At 45.6% G+C, this 15754-nt stretch overlaps 1 protein-coding gene across 4 annotated transcripts in view; it reads right to left on the bottom strand.

Moving 5' to 3' along the window:
* Positions 1 to 299: 299 nt before the first annotated feature.
* SERTAD2 (SERTA domain containing 2) overlaps positions 300 to 15754 on the bottom strand; it is a 113236-nt gene continuing 97781 nt past the window's right edge. For 2 of the 4 annotated variants that reach the window (XM_049696422.1, XM_033407205.2), the window contains exons 2-3: positions 5672 to 12345; positions 300 to 5524 (exon numbers count right to left, since the gene is read on the bottom strand). In XM_049696422.1, the coding sequence (XP_049552379.1) occupies positions 4585 to 5520 (936 nt within the window). In that variant the 5' untranslated portion in view covers positions 5521 to 5524; positions 5672 to 12345 and the 3' untranslated portion in view covers positions 300 to 4584. The remainder of the gene's footprint in view (positions 5525 to 5671; positions 12346 to 15754) is intronic. The other 2 variants (XM_012537049.3, XM_004280627.3) reach the window with 1 other exon arrangement.

Below are 15754 nucleotides of genomic sequence, written 5' to 3'. Positions count from 1 at the left end.
AGTCCTGAGTGGATTAGGCGCCCTCGGGAAAGCAAGCAGGAGCGGAGGCTCAGCAAAGAGCTGGAACAGCCCCCCCCTCCCCCAATGTTTAGTAAGAGTTGGGGGAGGAGGTCCGAGAAGGGTCCAAGAGGCAGGGGGAGAACCGAGAGAGAAGAGTGCTCCTGAGAGTGAGAGACAGGGGGCGGGTGACAGCACCAACTCCAGCAGAAGCCGCGGGCAGACCGTTCCCTGACGTGGGCAGACGGTGACACATGAACTGGCTGTGCTCCGGGCAGAAGGAAACTGCAAACACGCCTCTCTCATCTTTTAACTGTTTATTGTATAATATAAAACTACAAAAGTAAGACTGCTCATTTCCATGTACATTTAATCTGTCCAATTGTTTAGATTACAGCCCAAACCTACATGTGAATACAACCATCTGGGTTCCGATGTAACGTCTAGTAATATTGCATAGAAAAGGCACAGCTCTCAGGTCTGTGGGGGAAAGGTTACACCTCCTGTTTGACAAAAGCCCTCCTCAAAAACCATGCACCAAACATGTCACTATGTACATCTTTTCCAAATCTTGGTTGTTTGCTCGTATGGACCGACTTCCCTTCCAAACTTGTTATCCCCAAAAGACGTCCAAAATTTTTATTGGCTTTGCTTGCAAGAGCATTTGATCCTGGCTAATTCTCAAGAACCATTCAGACTCATTCTTAGAAGCCCTGAAAACAACTGTACATAAGCAGGACGCACACACCTCACTGCCGTTGGCAGTTACTGGAAGTCAACCATTTCCAGCCGAAACAGGTTAAATATGCTCTTTTCAATTATTTTCAGAAAGCATATAAAGGTCCAATTTGTAACAGCAAGATTTTGAAATTAAGACAATTCATACAGAGAATAACAATCGCTGCACAAAGTAGAGTCTCTCTCTCTCTTATTATTATTTTTTGCACCTGTCATTTGAGAAGGCTGCCCTGCGGATTCATAATTCATTGTTTACCACAAAGGTGGTTAATAAATTTAAGCTTTAAAAATGATCCGTAAGTTGACACTTTGGCTCTTTGGAGTTTATTTATTTAAGGAATTTCCTTGATCGATCTCAGAGCAGCTGGGACACTCCAAGGGGCTATGGCAATAAACAGCACAATTGAGAAAGACACTCCGGTGGAGGCGGCTGTGGCTAGCTCTCACCCTTTTGGTGTGAGCGAGGGCGTCGGTGTGGATGCCCCTTCTGTCAGAGAAAGTGCGACTAGAAAAACTTTAAAAAATATCAACCCTTTGATGCTTGATTTTCTTAAAAATTTGGAGGTATTAAAACATTCCTCATCCATACCTTTTGCATATTTCAAATCGACCCATATTAGAGGAGAGAGTAAAAATGAACGTGGACTGTGCATACGATGAGAAGACCCAGGGGTCTGGCTCGGACCCCCTTTTAATACAGATTGACATTCCTACAGGAGAATAAATTCCTACATACATTCTGCACATGTTACGATCCAGATGTTGTTAGAGCTCCACAGTAAAATAAATATATTTACACAGAAAAAAAGGAATAAATAACTTATGAAAAAAAATCACTTCAAATTCAAAGCTCTTATTATTCTGCTCTCATCTTGTCACTTCATTGCACATCACTGTCAATAATTGTCCTCTCCCAGCCCCACCCAGCATGTCTCTCTGTCCCTCTCGTAAAGGCACCTCAAACTGCCTGCCTGACTCTGAATGCCACAGGATGTCCTTTAGAAACGGGAAGGCACTGCTGCCGGGTGGCATCTGGAAGCACGTCCCACACTCAAGCTGGGACTTGGAGATCACACACAGGCTCACGTTCTTCCCTGTCGGGACATCACTTTGTAAAAATAAGACACAAAGATAACTGGAACACTTGATGGTTTTGTTCTTTTGAAACAGGGCCACTAATTCCCCACGTCTTCCTCATTAGACCTTGAATATCAAGAATTTACGGTGAGGGTGTCCAGAGAATTAAAAAGCATTTGCGTGCTGCTGTTGGGGGTTTTTGTTTTTGATCCTGAAGCCCAGCCTTACAAACGTGGGAGAGTCAGAGAACCACGTGTGGGCAACACTTCGCTGTGCTTATTTGAACTGCTGCCCAACATATGGGATTTGTTTAAACACACGATTTGCTAATCCAACCGAAGTACAGTTGTTCTAAGTTACTATCAATCAGTTTTTAACAATGGCAAATCAGCCGCCTTACCCTGTTATTGTCCGGAATAATCAACACTATTGTGCATGTACACGTATGTGTATGCGGGCGGCATGTGGAGAGTCTGCCAGGTCCTTGAGTTAGCAGAAGCATGGAGCCTGGGCGGACTTGTTCTCTACAGGAAAAGGAAGCCCTTCAAACGGACAGGCACGGTGACACCGGAAGCATCTACCACAACCCTCACCTTAACTACATGGTCCCTGGTCCTATCAAAGGGAATGACACATCTGCAGTAGTAAGAGGTGTCCGGTGGAGGGTGCTTGCTGGAGAACGGTGGTTTGATCGGTTTCTCACTGCTCGTCTGAGTTGATAATTAGCCTTTAAAAACACATTCAAGTTGGCGGGAGGGGGTGGGGGGGGTGAGTAAATCAGAACGTAGAGAGATTTAATCATATCATACACGAATCTTTTGCTTAGATGAGCAGTTCCTTCATCAAAGTGTATTTGCTTTGCCATGTGTATTATAAAAATAAAACTATCTATGGCTTGTTTAAAGTGCCATTTTATAAAGCTGTCTTTTTTAATTGGCCAGAAAGACTCAATTTTATCCATGGCAAGAAGTGAGCAGAATTGGTGACTGAATATTGACAAATGACCAACAACAAAGACAACAACAACAACACAAATCCCATAATTTAAAAATTCTTAAATAAATATAAAAGTTATTCCTAAAGAAGCCACCTGCATTTCAACAATATAGGTTGTAACCAGCTAAAGTACCATTGGAAGAAAGAAAAAACTGAAACGGAAAGGCCATTAACAATTTCGGCAACAAGCATGATACATTGCAAACGTTTTAAAATTAAATGTACACCGCTAGGAGTAAAAAGCTAGTTCTCAAGTTCTCCTGGCAGAGAGAGGATGGCAATGGGGGAGGAGGGGAACATGCATAGAAAGTCCTATCTGTGTATTTGGGTAAAACAGCCTTGTAAAGTGTAGTTAAAGCAGTTGATTTAAGAAAGCAACCAGATCGGAGGCCGTGACGTAATGGGATCAACTCCAGGTTCAGGAGCCATGCGTGTTACAAGAGTGCATCCTAGGCAGGGCCGAGGAGAGCTGGGCTCACTGTGGTGATCGTGAAGATGCCATTTTCAGCACTTAGCAACAGAGGGAAAGAAAGCTCTAAGGAAGGGAAGCAGGAAAAGACAACAGAGCGACATGATGGATGCCTTCTGGGGGAGAGTTCCTTCTTGACGAGCCCTAAGCGTCGCAACAGGGTTTAGTTCCATGAAGAGGTCAGTTGCTTTTCATAAAATTTTGTTCGTGTGTAAAATTTCAGGTCTTCATAAAAATTATGCCAAAAAGGGAAAGATCTGGGGTTTTGTTTAAAAAAATAAAAACAATTAAAAGCGCAGACTTGGCATAAATACAACGAGTACTTGGTAGCCTTCCCCTCCAGAGAGAGAGCTAAAGAGAACCATCACTTAAACCCCGAGCTCCATGGCCACCTCCCGCCAACTGCTTAATGCAAGTTTGATGAGCAGACGTGGCTCTGGCTTTGGAAGTCACAGTGCTGGCGGGTGTTCATGCCAGGGGGTCGGTGCTTGTGAAATTTGGGTGTGATATCTCCTGGCCCTTCTTAAAGCGCTGCGTGTGTGTGTGTGTGCGCGCGTGTGCGCATCTGGGGACATCAACTGCGGATTGATTTGATCCAATTTTCTCTTTGCACCAAACACATATAAAACATTACAACTCTATAAAAGTACAAGTGCAACTTGTACATCTGAAGTTTGCAGGAACTATGTGAGCAAATCCTATCAAAATAGCTATCTCATATGTATAAACAGCATTTGTTTTTAGAAAAACAATATCATAAACTGCGGAATCTGTACAAAAATATAAAATAAATTTGGGCAGCAGTTTCTAAACAGCCATGTAAATGCAACACTTACGAGGAGTAGTTAATGCCTCTAAAAAGGCTGAATTGCCAAGTCAACCTATACAGGGCGAAAATGCCGGAAAAGGTACTGAGATTATCTAAATAATATATATATATATTTTCTTTTTTTACCTCTTGCAATAAAACTTATAGAAAAAATAGACAAATATGCACATGCAATTTACAGCTTTTCCAACTTATTCCTTGTGCTTCACTTGAGCTGTTTATTTTTGTCATTCCACATAGCGACATTGTCTTCAAATGTATTCTTTCCTATTCCCGGGTACTAGGTCTCTGAGGAACCACTCAAAAAAGCATATTAAAAGTGGTCATACTTGGATGAAGGCACTCCAACTCTGCTCAAAGCAAAAACTAGTGTGATCCTTTTGTAGAATGTTCTTTTTCTCAGAAAAAGGCAAGCAAGGGTACATGCACAGTGCGGAGAGCTGTCGGGGTGCGGGGTGCAGGCGACGGGCCCCGGGGCTCAGGACCCGACCAGCACCTCCATGATGTGGTCCAGCTCCGTGAGGTCCATCTTGAAAGGCTGGCTCGGGGCGACGGGCTGGCTGCTGTAGGGGGCCAGCGTCTTGAGGAGGTCGTCGGCCGACACGGGGGACATTTTTGAGGATGTCCCCGACGCGGACGTGCAGGGGTCAAAGTCGTACATGGACGTGTCAATGTCGGCAAACAGGATGTCGTCCAGGGTCAAGTCTGTCAGGAAGCCCGTGGACGTGGTGATCTCAAAGTTGCCGGGCAGGGAGTCCATCAGTTTCGGGTCGTCGGGCCGGCCGTCCTGGAGCCCCTCGGGTCTCTGCGCGCCGGGCCCGCCGGAGTCCCCTTTCGGGTCGTCGGTGGTGGCCTCCGCGGCCTCCATGGAGGTAGATGTGGGACAGAGCTCCTCGATCTCGTCCAGGGCGGAGGAGAAGCTGTCCTTTTCCGGCGGGAGGGCAGGAGGTGCGAGTCTGGCGGGGGCCGCAGGCTGCGCGGCCGGGGAAGTGCAAAACGTGTCCTGGTCGTCCTCGAGCAGTGAGGCGGGGGTGAGGCAGGCCTCCAGGGGCGCAGCGCCGCCCAGCTCGCAGGGCGCGGGCGCGGGGTGGCTGAAGGCAGGCGGTGCCTCCCGGTAGCTGGAGCCCAGCGGGTCGGCGGGCGGCGAAGAGGCGGGGAACGCGGGCCTCAGGCTGCCCTCCTGCTTCAGCTCCTCCTGGATCCGCCTCAACATGTTGTTGATGAGCACGGTCTTTTGCAAGCTGGGCTCTGTGAGGGGCCTGTGGTTGTAGAGTTTCATAAGGGAAATGTTGAAGATAGTCTGGCGCTGTAAGGTGTAAGACACCTTGGACGGACCGTCGGAGGGGGACACAATTTTGCCTTCCAGCCCATCTTCATGCTCGTCAAACTTCCGTTTTCCTCCTTTCCCCAACATATATCTGCCAAGGAGAAAGGAAGGAGATGGAATCAATCCCACAAAAAAGAATTTCTACCCTCAAAAAAGATGTGGATTCAGAGGTCAGGACCCGGACTTGAGCTCCCTGCCCAGGGTCGGTTACAACAGAGGAATTCATTGGGAAATCTACCTTTGTGTGCCGGTGGAGCAATTTTTATCACTGGGTAGTCTGTTGAATGTATTTCTTGAGAAATGTGTACAACACAGACAAGTTAAACGTTACCATGGAAACCGTGATTTTGACTTTGTGCTCCTGGGCTTGCGTTCGCATGCCTACGGCGTTACCATGCAGGTTCAACTTCCCTCCCCCAAACAGATCTATTTTTAAAGCCCAAGAAAACACTGACAATACTATGACCTAAACAGGTAACGGTATCATAGATTACAGCTTGAACACACCTAGAGCGATGAAAAGAACCCAGTTGGAGAAAAGGGAATATGTACAATTTTGGTAGAACCACGTGTGCTTTCAAAATGCCGTTTCCTTCCTCATCACACATAGAGCCTTTCTGCCTGTTTGGTGACATGTGGCGAAGTGCTTGGACTGTGTTAACTGACCACAGTGATTGAGCTGCCACTGCTTTTCCGTCTAGAATCAAGTGGAGGAAGGTGGATTGCCCAGCCCAAGTTTTCCCATGGCTCAATTTCATCGCATGCAGCCATGCCTGAGTGCAACTGGACTAATTTAAAAGAAATTTGCTCTGATTATAAGCATTGCTGTTTGGGTACTCGACACATTTCTTAAAACAATACCTACTGTGATTCCAGCAGGGATTTCAAAGAAACAATGACCTCCTATCTCAGACCTTGAGCACTGGGGAATGGGTTGGATTTTAACTCCTGCCTATCTCGCCTGACACGCACAGCCTCGGAGGTCTCCTTGTGTGCTCTGGCCTGAGTGGAGACGCCCTCAGCTGTCTGTGCCTTCAGGGGAGTGGTCCTTCATCTCAGAACTTCTACCAGCTAAACGGCAATCACAAGTCCACCCGCCTTTGACTCAGAGACCTCACCTTCCAACCAGTGAATCAAGAAAGCTGTCCTTACGCCGTCGTTCAGACCAGCAGACATGCTTCTAATCAAGCCAGGCCCACGCTCGCTCCCTATGCCCTCTACGCCACTTACCCACAGGCACGTGTTAATGCTCTCCTCAAGGCCACTCACTCTTTCTGATATCGTCACACACAAGAAAGTGCTTTGTAGTTATCCAGTTTTTCTTCTAAAGGCGACTTGCCTTTTACTGAATGGCCTCCTTCAATCCTTTAACTCATCCCGCATCTACGCTGTCTTGGGCACTCGGCCAGAAGGTGGGTAGTCCTGCACAGGACTAAAGCCTGGTCTTCAAGGGGCTGAACATCTTCGCAGACACCTCATTATCATTTTCAATTAGGAGTCTCATCCTAAAGGAATAAGGCTAACCATAATAAAACTTCCCAGAACTTCCTCCCAAGGCTTTGTGAAAGAAGGCCACGCTGCCCCTCCAGGCAGACAGACATGCAGGTGGACACAGAGCCCGGTGCACAGGTCCCACTCCGGGTGACTGCCTTCACGTGCCTCAGTCTCCAGGAGAGAAGGATGAAGACAGCTGCAAGCCATCAAGTCAGAATCAGCTGGAGAATTTGTTAACACTCATAAAGAATGTGGAGTTGCTTGTAGGAAACACTTTCTCTCACTTTGTAAACATTAAGAAAATGGCTGTCTATCACTAGGACCGAAGACCAGTCCCATAATTAACTGTTCTCTAAGGCAAGGAAGGTATGATAGTAACAACTCCCTTATCTAAGGCTTCACATGACAGAAACATTTCCTACTGTTCAGTGCTAAAAGCCTCATTTGTATATACACTTTGCACAGAACATTTCCTATCTAAAGTATCTGTGCCCATTTAAACTTGAGTGTGAATCAGAGAGGAGGTGACTTCATTTCACATTACAAAACACTTTCTACTTTATGCTTTAGAAGTATTACCGGACAACTGTGTTTTGAAACAGATAACGGTATTCACATATATGCCATTTGTATTGGTTTACAATTGAAGCATTTAATGTCACTTCTAGAAAAACTCCATTTTTACCAAAGAGCTCACCAAATGCATTTAATTATCATATAAAGCTGTTATATAATCTACGTTATATGCTGTAATTTGAATGTACCCAATACATCCAAACGTGTGCCAGAGTACACAAGTGCACACGCACACACACTCTAAAACAGTGTTTCTCAAAGTGTGGTCCATAGATGGAACCAGTCTGTAAACTGTTACGAGCTCATGATGAGGTAAGTAAAGATACTGCATTGTTTAGAAACTTTTATAGCAGATTTACAGAGTAATTGTATCTCTGTAAATACAATTTTTTAAAACGAGGCTTCTATTTTTACATTTTTGTACTCATTTCATTTTTCTAGTCATTATTTTTGTCATGTTTTTCTAAAGTATCAGTCTATAAAGGAGGAAAACACAAACAAGATCGTCCTTCATCACAAAAAGTTTGAGAAGCACTGTCCCAAAATGTAAACCAAATACACAGCTCAAAACAAATTAGTAAGCTCATCGCCACTTAAAATTTTTACCGGTTTTCTGGAGAAGTAACCCTTAGAAAAGACAACATAGACTTTTCCTTTCTTTTTGTCATTCATGCACAGCTGTCTTTTAAGGACTTGTTGACAGGAAAAAACAACAGGGCTTTTTCAATAACTCATACTTCTCTAGAAATAATCACTGAGCACATAGAACTTAAATACTTAAAAAGCACGTGGTACTAGAGGCATTTAGCAGAATTCCCATTGCTGCGGGAGATCTATGGAGATACTTTTCAGAGAGATTTCAACATGAGAAGCGCCTAATTTCCAATTAGAATGATCTAGCTGGTCATAGCTGTGTGATAATCTTAATGATTTAGGGAAAGCCTGGTAAGACATTCGTAATGCTCTCTGGAAGGGGACAGAGGAGGGCCCGTGTAAGCAAAATCTGTGAGCGCAAATAGGCAAGACGAATCGAATCCTGGACGCTTCTCAAATGTGTAAATAAGGACTCATGATAGAGTATGTATGGCTCCAAGCAGGTTTGCCTTCATTTTTCTATTTCATTTTACGAGGCAACACTGCTCTACACACCCAGTAAGATTGCAAAATGCACACAATCCTGACTTGTAATCTGAAGTCTATCTACATTTTTACAGAAAGGAGTGAAAAACAACATAGTAAAATCTAATCCTCACTCCTACGTAGAACCTTAACGTTAAAAAAAATTTTTTTTTAATTTAAAATTTGTAAAAAATTAAAGTTTTCCTAAAGTTTGCTTAACACACTGTTGAGAGTCCCATCTGCCCACGTTCAGAAGAGGCCTCCAGCTCCTGGAAGTGAGAAGGACCCTCACTCGGTGCTGTGTGAACGCCACACCTTGGAGCAGACACAATTCAAAGAAAAGACAAGCTTCGCAGGAACCCAAGGGCCAGGCTGCCTGAAGCCTTTTCCTCGGGCGGGCGCGCTAAGACAACAGCAATAGCTCTTCAGGCCACTGGAGAGGCAGGTGACGTGTTAAAAGGCCTCACTTGGCTGCAGCCTGAGGATGGAGCAGTGGCTGGAGCTCATTAGGGGCTTCAAGCTGACAAGAGGGAAGGGGGTGTCTGCTGTTCCTGCCCGAGAGGCCCCTTGGCGGTGGACCTGGACACCGGGGTGGTAGCCTGTAGTTCACCAAAGGGGGCCTGTGATAAGTCGGTTTCCAGGCCACCCCGAGGCTTGGCGCCCCACTTTGCCTCCTCCCTTGGCTTGAGAAGACCCAGGCCCCAAAGCTCATGTCTTCTACCCAATCTTTCAGTCAAAGGCCCAGAAGGGGCCCGAGCTTCAGGGCTGGTTAGAGATCCCCACATGGGGGAGTGAGGTGGGCGCTCCCTCCCTTTCCTGCCCACCCAGAGGGGCCTAAAACTAACCACAGCCACTCTTTTATTGAATATTCACTGGCTCTTAATATAAGGGTCCAGATAAAACACCCTCCCTCCCCAAGAAGCTTGCTAGAAAGAAACTCCTAGCATTCTGATTTGCTTAACGTAAATTTTGGCAAGTAGTAACTGCAGCGATCTAAGTTTTGAAAATAGAGACCAAAACTCAAGGGTAGCAAATACAAATGAACACTTCTCTGCCGGAGTCTTCCAGGAAGTTTAATAGTGAATAAACCTCTCCAGATACTAAACCTGGCTTGCAGTTGTGCTGCTTTCATTAGGAAGGACCCTGCCCTCAAAAGCTACCATCCGCTTGGGCAGATAGTCAAAAGTCACATGTCACTGGGAGATTCCTCAGAAGAGAAAGAACCAGAGAAACAGGAGAAGATATCACCTGTTTGGGAGTCTGCAATTCCAGATTATGAATGGCTCCCACAGCAGGGAGTCTGAGAGATTAGTACAGACTGAGGTGACCAGGGGACTTCTGAAGGGGATAGGATCTGAGGTTTCTGTTTAAGGCGGGATTGTCTCTCAATGTCCGTTTCCCACCCCAGACGGTAAGCCCTCTGAGGGTTTCAGACTGTTCCGTTCGTCTCTGTGTTCTCAGGTTAGGGCAGTCCCTGATACACCGAAGATGCTCCAGAAAGAGTCACTGGATGAATAGTAAATGGAAAGAATGAGAAAAGACACTGAGGGACAGCCAGAGAAGGATTGTAAAACAAAGACAGAGATGTGTGTCTTTGGCTCTGACTGTAAACTTGGCATGGGAGGGAGGGTATGACAAAGGGGAAGGCTGAACGGATCTCAGAGGGCACAGCTGTACAGGGCAGACCCTGGGTAAGGAGATTTGTCAGTATCCGAGGCACAGCGGGTGGGCAGGGATGCCTCCTTCGATCTTTAGTTCTCAAACTTGGGGGAGCATCAGACTCACCAAGGGGGCTAGTTAACACAGAATGCTGCCCCCCACCCCCAAACACACACACACTATCCCAGATTCTCATTCAGTCCGTCTGGTGTGGAGGCCCAAGATGTGCATTTCCATCAAGTTTCCAGGTGATGCTGGTCTGCGGACCTCATTTTGAAAACCATGACTTCCTTTCTTCCCCATCCAGCTATTTCATATGTAAGCCTGAGAACATCTTTACTCAATTAAACTGGAGCCTAAAGGGCTTCCTTACTTGTGCCTAAGCAGGTAAGGAAAAAAAGAATGAGCAGCGTTTCTGTGATGGCAGCTGACATTAAAAAAGAAAGACTCCATGCAGAATTAAGATGTCTTCAGCTCAATTTTAATGATAAAGCTCAGCTTCTCAGACTGATATATCAGATCCCACCTGCTCACTGGGGCCTAGATTCTTCTTGCTGTGATCACAGAGTGAATGGCAGTGAGGCCTTATGCCCAATGTCCAAAGAGAAACTGGAAGAGTACCTATGTGTTAAAAGGGAGCATTTCGTAGCTTTTATATTTTTTAAGGCATTGTGGGAAAAAAATGCAAACATTAAAAGAAAAACACAAGCAATCAAAAATGTTCTTTTAAACTCAATGTTTTTCAACTGTTTAAAAGCTATGCCTTGGAAAAAAATTTTAAATCACTCTCGGAGCTGTCAAAATAAATGTTATGATTTTTAAATTAAGAATATTAAATCTACTTTTGCAAACCACCACTTCTGTCATCCCCACTAGCAACAACAAAATCCACTGCTTTAACCTGCAGCCCTCTGTGGCCACTAGTGCTTCCTAGAGGCCCAGAGCCTAGTGGCCGCTGATTGACAGGTGCACAGAGGGGGCTGTGTGGCCCCTGCGGGCAGCATCACTGCTCGGGCTTGTGAGAGGCCCAAACTGGGAGCCCTTCTCTGCGCACCACTAGGGCTGTCTTTCTGACTCGCTGCGGGTCAAAAAAAGATGCAAAAGACTGCATTATGCTTTAACTCAATTCATCCCCCCAAATAGTGATCACCCCAGATAGAAGGAAAACCCTCCATCTCATCCTACTCAGTATCTAAGGGAATTAATGCTACAAAAGGCATTTAAAAGAAGGTCAAAATTGATAGCTTAGTTCCAATTTCTGAAGGGAGGAAATGACTGGGGAAGGTATGACTGACCACATGATCAAAGAGGCAGCTGAGAGCGGAGGCAAGTGGCCGGGGAGGGAGTGGAAATGGCTCCCAGCTTAGCTCATCCATCCAGGCGGAGGGATGCTGGTCCACACACAGAGGTGGGGCAGACAGGGGAGATCCCAAAAGACTCACTCCAGAACACCTCAAGGCCCGATGGTTTGTACTTCGTGTACATTTTCAAAAGCTTGTTCCAATTTCCTTTTGGAGTAGTAAGTGACAACTAGAAATCCAGGGCTTTCGAGTGTTGCAGGCTTAAGTGGCGTATTGTCTCAACGGTCAGTTAACGAGGCAGAACTCAGCCCTGGTGTCTTCTGTTGGGGAAGGGTAGTTACTAGTGGGGCCCTCGGCTCCCAGAGAACTGGTCTCCTTCTACATCCTCACCAGGGTGAAGACCCTGGTGCCTGCTTTGGGATGAGTCACTGGTCTGCACACTAATGCCTGCGTCACTAAGTTCACATCTCTCAAGTGAAAGGCTCCTAATCCAGAGGGTCCCCAATCTCCGCAACTACACCATCCTGTGTGACCACTGGTGTGATTACTGGTTGCTGAGGAGTCCAGAAGTGCCCATGCTGATACTAAAAATCATAAAAACGAGGCATTTAGGGTAATGCCCATGATTCAGAACGATGATTTTTCCTCATGGATCTAGCCAGTTTGAAGAAAAAAGAAGCTGAGACATGTGACGAGTGTCTTCAAACAGGCTAGCAGAGGCGATTTCCTCACTCTGACATCCTGAGCCACCAAACCCAAAGTCCTGTAAGTGGAAACACATTCTTTCAGTTTCTTTTGGGGGCAGTAGAAGAAGAAAGGAGTGCCCCTGGCAAAACTACTGAGTGTGCGACAGTCTTCCAAGAGCAGAAGAGAGGCTGGCCAGAAATGCTGGTGAGACAACTTCTGAAACAGAATATTCTCAGCTCTCCTCTCCTCACCCCATACACCTGCCTTACAACGCGCTCTGGATCCTCAGAAGAGGTGGTCCAAATGGAGAGCCTCTGCTCCTAACCAGGACACCTCCCACCAGCTATGGGCGAACTCTGGGAAACGGCTCTTCTGTCAGACAGTCACACAGCAGCTCCCAGGAAGGAAGGAGAGGCCCCAACCCCCTTCTTCGGGGGGAAGCCAGGTTTGCTCAGACAACTTTCCACACTGTTAAAATATTACACCTTAAAAAACACCCAGGACTCAGAAATCTGATAACACCTATGCTTTTAACACCCCTCCTCCCCCAGGTAACAACAGAACCCACCAGGAGAACAGAAAGGCCACCCTGAAGGGACATGCTAGGTGGTGGTGCCGCAGATCGGCAGATCGGGGAGAGAGCTGACAGAAAGGGGGGGTCAACCTGAAAGGATCTCCCAGCGGGGGTGTGCCATGCGCTGTGGCCGGTGCAGTTCCCCCAAAACCGGGGTGGTGAGCCTCCAGGAGGCGCTGTGGGTCAGCACTCCTGCAGACCCCAAAGTGATTGCCTCTGGCCTTAGGGAACGGCAGAAACACGGGCAAAATTCCAACGGGGAGGGCTTCCCTGGTGGCGCAGTGGTTGAGAATCCACCTGCCAATGCAGGGAACACGGGTTCGAGTCCTGGTCCGGGAAGATCCCACATGCCGCGGAGCAACTAAGCCCGTGAGCCACAAGTACTGAAGCCCGCGCGCCTAGAGCCCGTGCTCCGCAACAAGAGAAGCAACCGCAATGAGAAGCCCGCGCACCGCAACCAAGAGTAGCCTCCACTCGCCGCAACTACGGCAACGAAGACGCAACGCAGCCAAAGATAAGTAAAATAAAATAAACAAAAAAATTCCAACAGGGAGAAAGCCTCTGCGTGTTTACAGACAGGGTGAGGACTCCCAGAAGACAAGGGAGGGTTAGTAACTGAACACCTAAAGCTGCCCGGATCGGGGAAGCTTTTTTTTTTTTTTTTAAACCCAAGCTCATCCAGGATGAGGTCCCTGCAGTAACATCCATGCTAATTGGTAAGTAAGACAAAGCCTTCCCTAACAAATCAGCAATGTAATTATGAAGCCAGTCACTAGATCAAGCCAGTTAGGCGCGCTCGCCGCGGCTCCGAAGCTGTAACCCGACACCACTGTTCGCCGCGGCGCCTCCCCGGGCTCTCCGGGCGGCGCGGGGGACACGGGCTCGGCCGCAGGCACTGCACGGCCGCGTAGCCGCGATCAGGTTCTGCACTTGGACCCGGGGCGCCGCGAACAATCCTCCTTGCTTTCTTGACAGAGTCTTAAAGCCTGGGAGACAAACATAAATTAAGCCAGGAAGGCAACCTCGAAGTCAATTAAAACAACAACTTTTACGGTTTGGGGATGTCTTCCTCAAGTCTACATTTTAAGAAACTCTAGCTTTCCCTCTCAGGATTTTTACACACTTCTATTAAATTGAAGACGGTTTCTGACGCTGCTGGTTTGTCAAACATCATATTTTCTCTTGGAAAAAGAAAAGGACGTTTAAAAATGTTGACAACTAATTTCATTTAGTAGGCAAATTCTGGGAGAGAGTGTTTCAAATGAATATTTCTTTGGAATAAATTACAGCCTTGTTAATAAACATCTGGAAAGAAACATGGGCTTTTTAGAATGTAACTGTTAAGTACTAGAAAATGTTTCTAATATCCTGTCTTACTGGTTCCTCCGCCAGCTGGGAATTTTAGGTTTTAAACCTAACTCTTAGGAAGCTAGGGACACCAGTCACCTCTTCCAAAGATACTGAGAATGCCAACAATTCTCTTATTTTACCTAACAAGTCTGGCTAAAAGCACTGCACACCTAAAGTAAAAGATTGAGCCGAATTATACAGTTTCTAAACTTAAGTTTAACAAAAACATAACATGATACGATGCCTGGAATTTGCTTTAAAATGTTCTAGAAGAAAACGGCCGTGAAGATGAAACAAAACTGACAAAATGTTGATAACTGTTGAAGCCGGGTGATAAGCACAAGGGATGCATTGTACTCTTCTCTTTAAAGTTTGAGTGTGTTGGGAATTTTCCATAAGAAAAAGGTAAAACACACCCCACACACCCCCCCCACACACCCATACATACTTTTAAAATTCTACAAAGTAAAAAATCAAATAAGCACGATAAACTATTTACACCCTTAGCGAGAACTATTATATTAACTTGATAGGTTATTTTACATAGAAGAAAGCTATAAATGCTCTATGTAAACAAGCACGCCCAGTACAAGTGGAGACTCCTCTTAAGCTTTGTAAGAGCATATCACATCTAACCACGAGGAGGCGCAGCAGAGCAACAGGCACTCCTGAAGTCTGGTTATTCACTGCAATTTCTAACTAGAGATCTCTCAAAGCATGCACATTTCCAAGATTGTTCCCAAATTCAGGTCTCCATAGGACACTGCTAAGCAAGTCAAGAGCCCCGCAAAGACCAAACTAAATTATTTTATGCTATGGTTCAAAATCTGGAAATAGTACATGTAAAAAAGGTTGTTGTCTGTATATAAGTAACACTGATGTTTCCAAAACCATGGTTAAAAAATCCATGGAGGACTCCTGAAGTGAGAACAAACACACAACAACAAACATACAACCCGAGTGATAAGATGTGGACTGGGAGAAGCCAGCAGTTCAGAATTTCCAGTGGGGGCATCCTAAGGTGATTCTCAAGGTTAGCAGTAGGAATTTTACTAGGATAGAAAAGCCTTCAATAATCCTATTGCTTCTTAATAACAGGAAATTACCTCCACACTGAACAGAAATGGTTTCAGGCAGTTATTTGGGAAAACTTCATAAAGAATATTGGGGAGGAGCCGCTTTAATCGTAAAGTGTAACTCAGGTAACCTTAAAGAGATAATGAAGCAAGTTGATTGTATAACTTGCTGGAATTCTTCCTATTCAAATTACAAGTTGAAGTTCTATGATATTGTATGTTCAATAACAGTGTTCATAAGACATGAACTATTACCACCAATCCTTCCATATGAAACTTGGCAAACATGAACTATTATAATGTTATTTTTATAAATAATATATTATTGTAGTCATTAAAATTATGATGCTAGTCCACACTAATTTGGTGTCAGGAACACATCTTTAGCATGCTGAATCTAAAGCCTCATTATCATTAAAGGAAGGAATTCTTAGATTTTAATTTCTTTCCCTTAAGATTATGTCCCAGTAAAGGCTAGCCAGCCT

This window comes from Orcinus orca, chromosome 13 (genome assembly GCF_937001465.1).
Source record: "Orcinus orca chromosome 13, mOrcOrc1.1, whole genome shotgun sequence".
Lineage (NCBI taxonomy): Eukaryota > Metazoa > Chordata > Mammalia > Artiodactyla > Delphinidae > Orcinus > Orcinus orca.
This window is presented reverse-complemented; position numbering and strand designations above follow the sequence as displayed.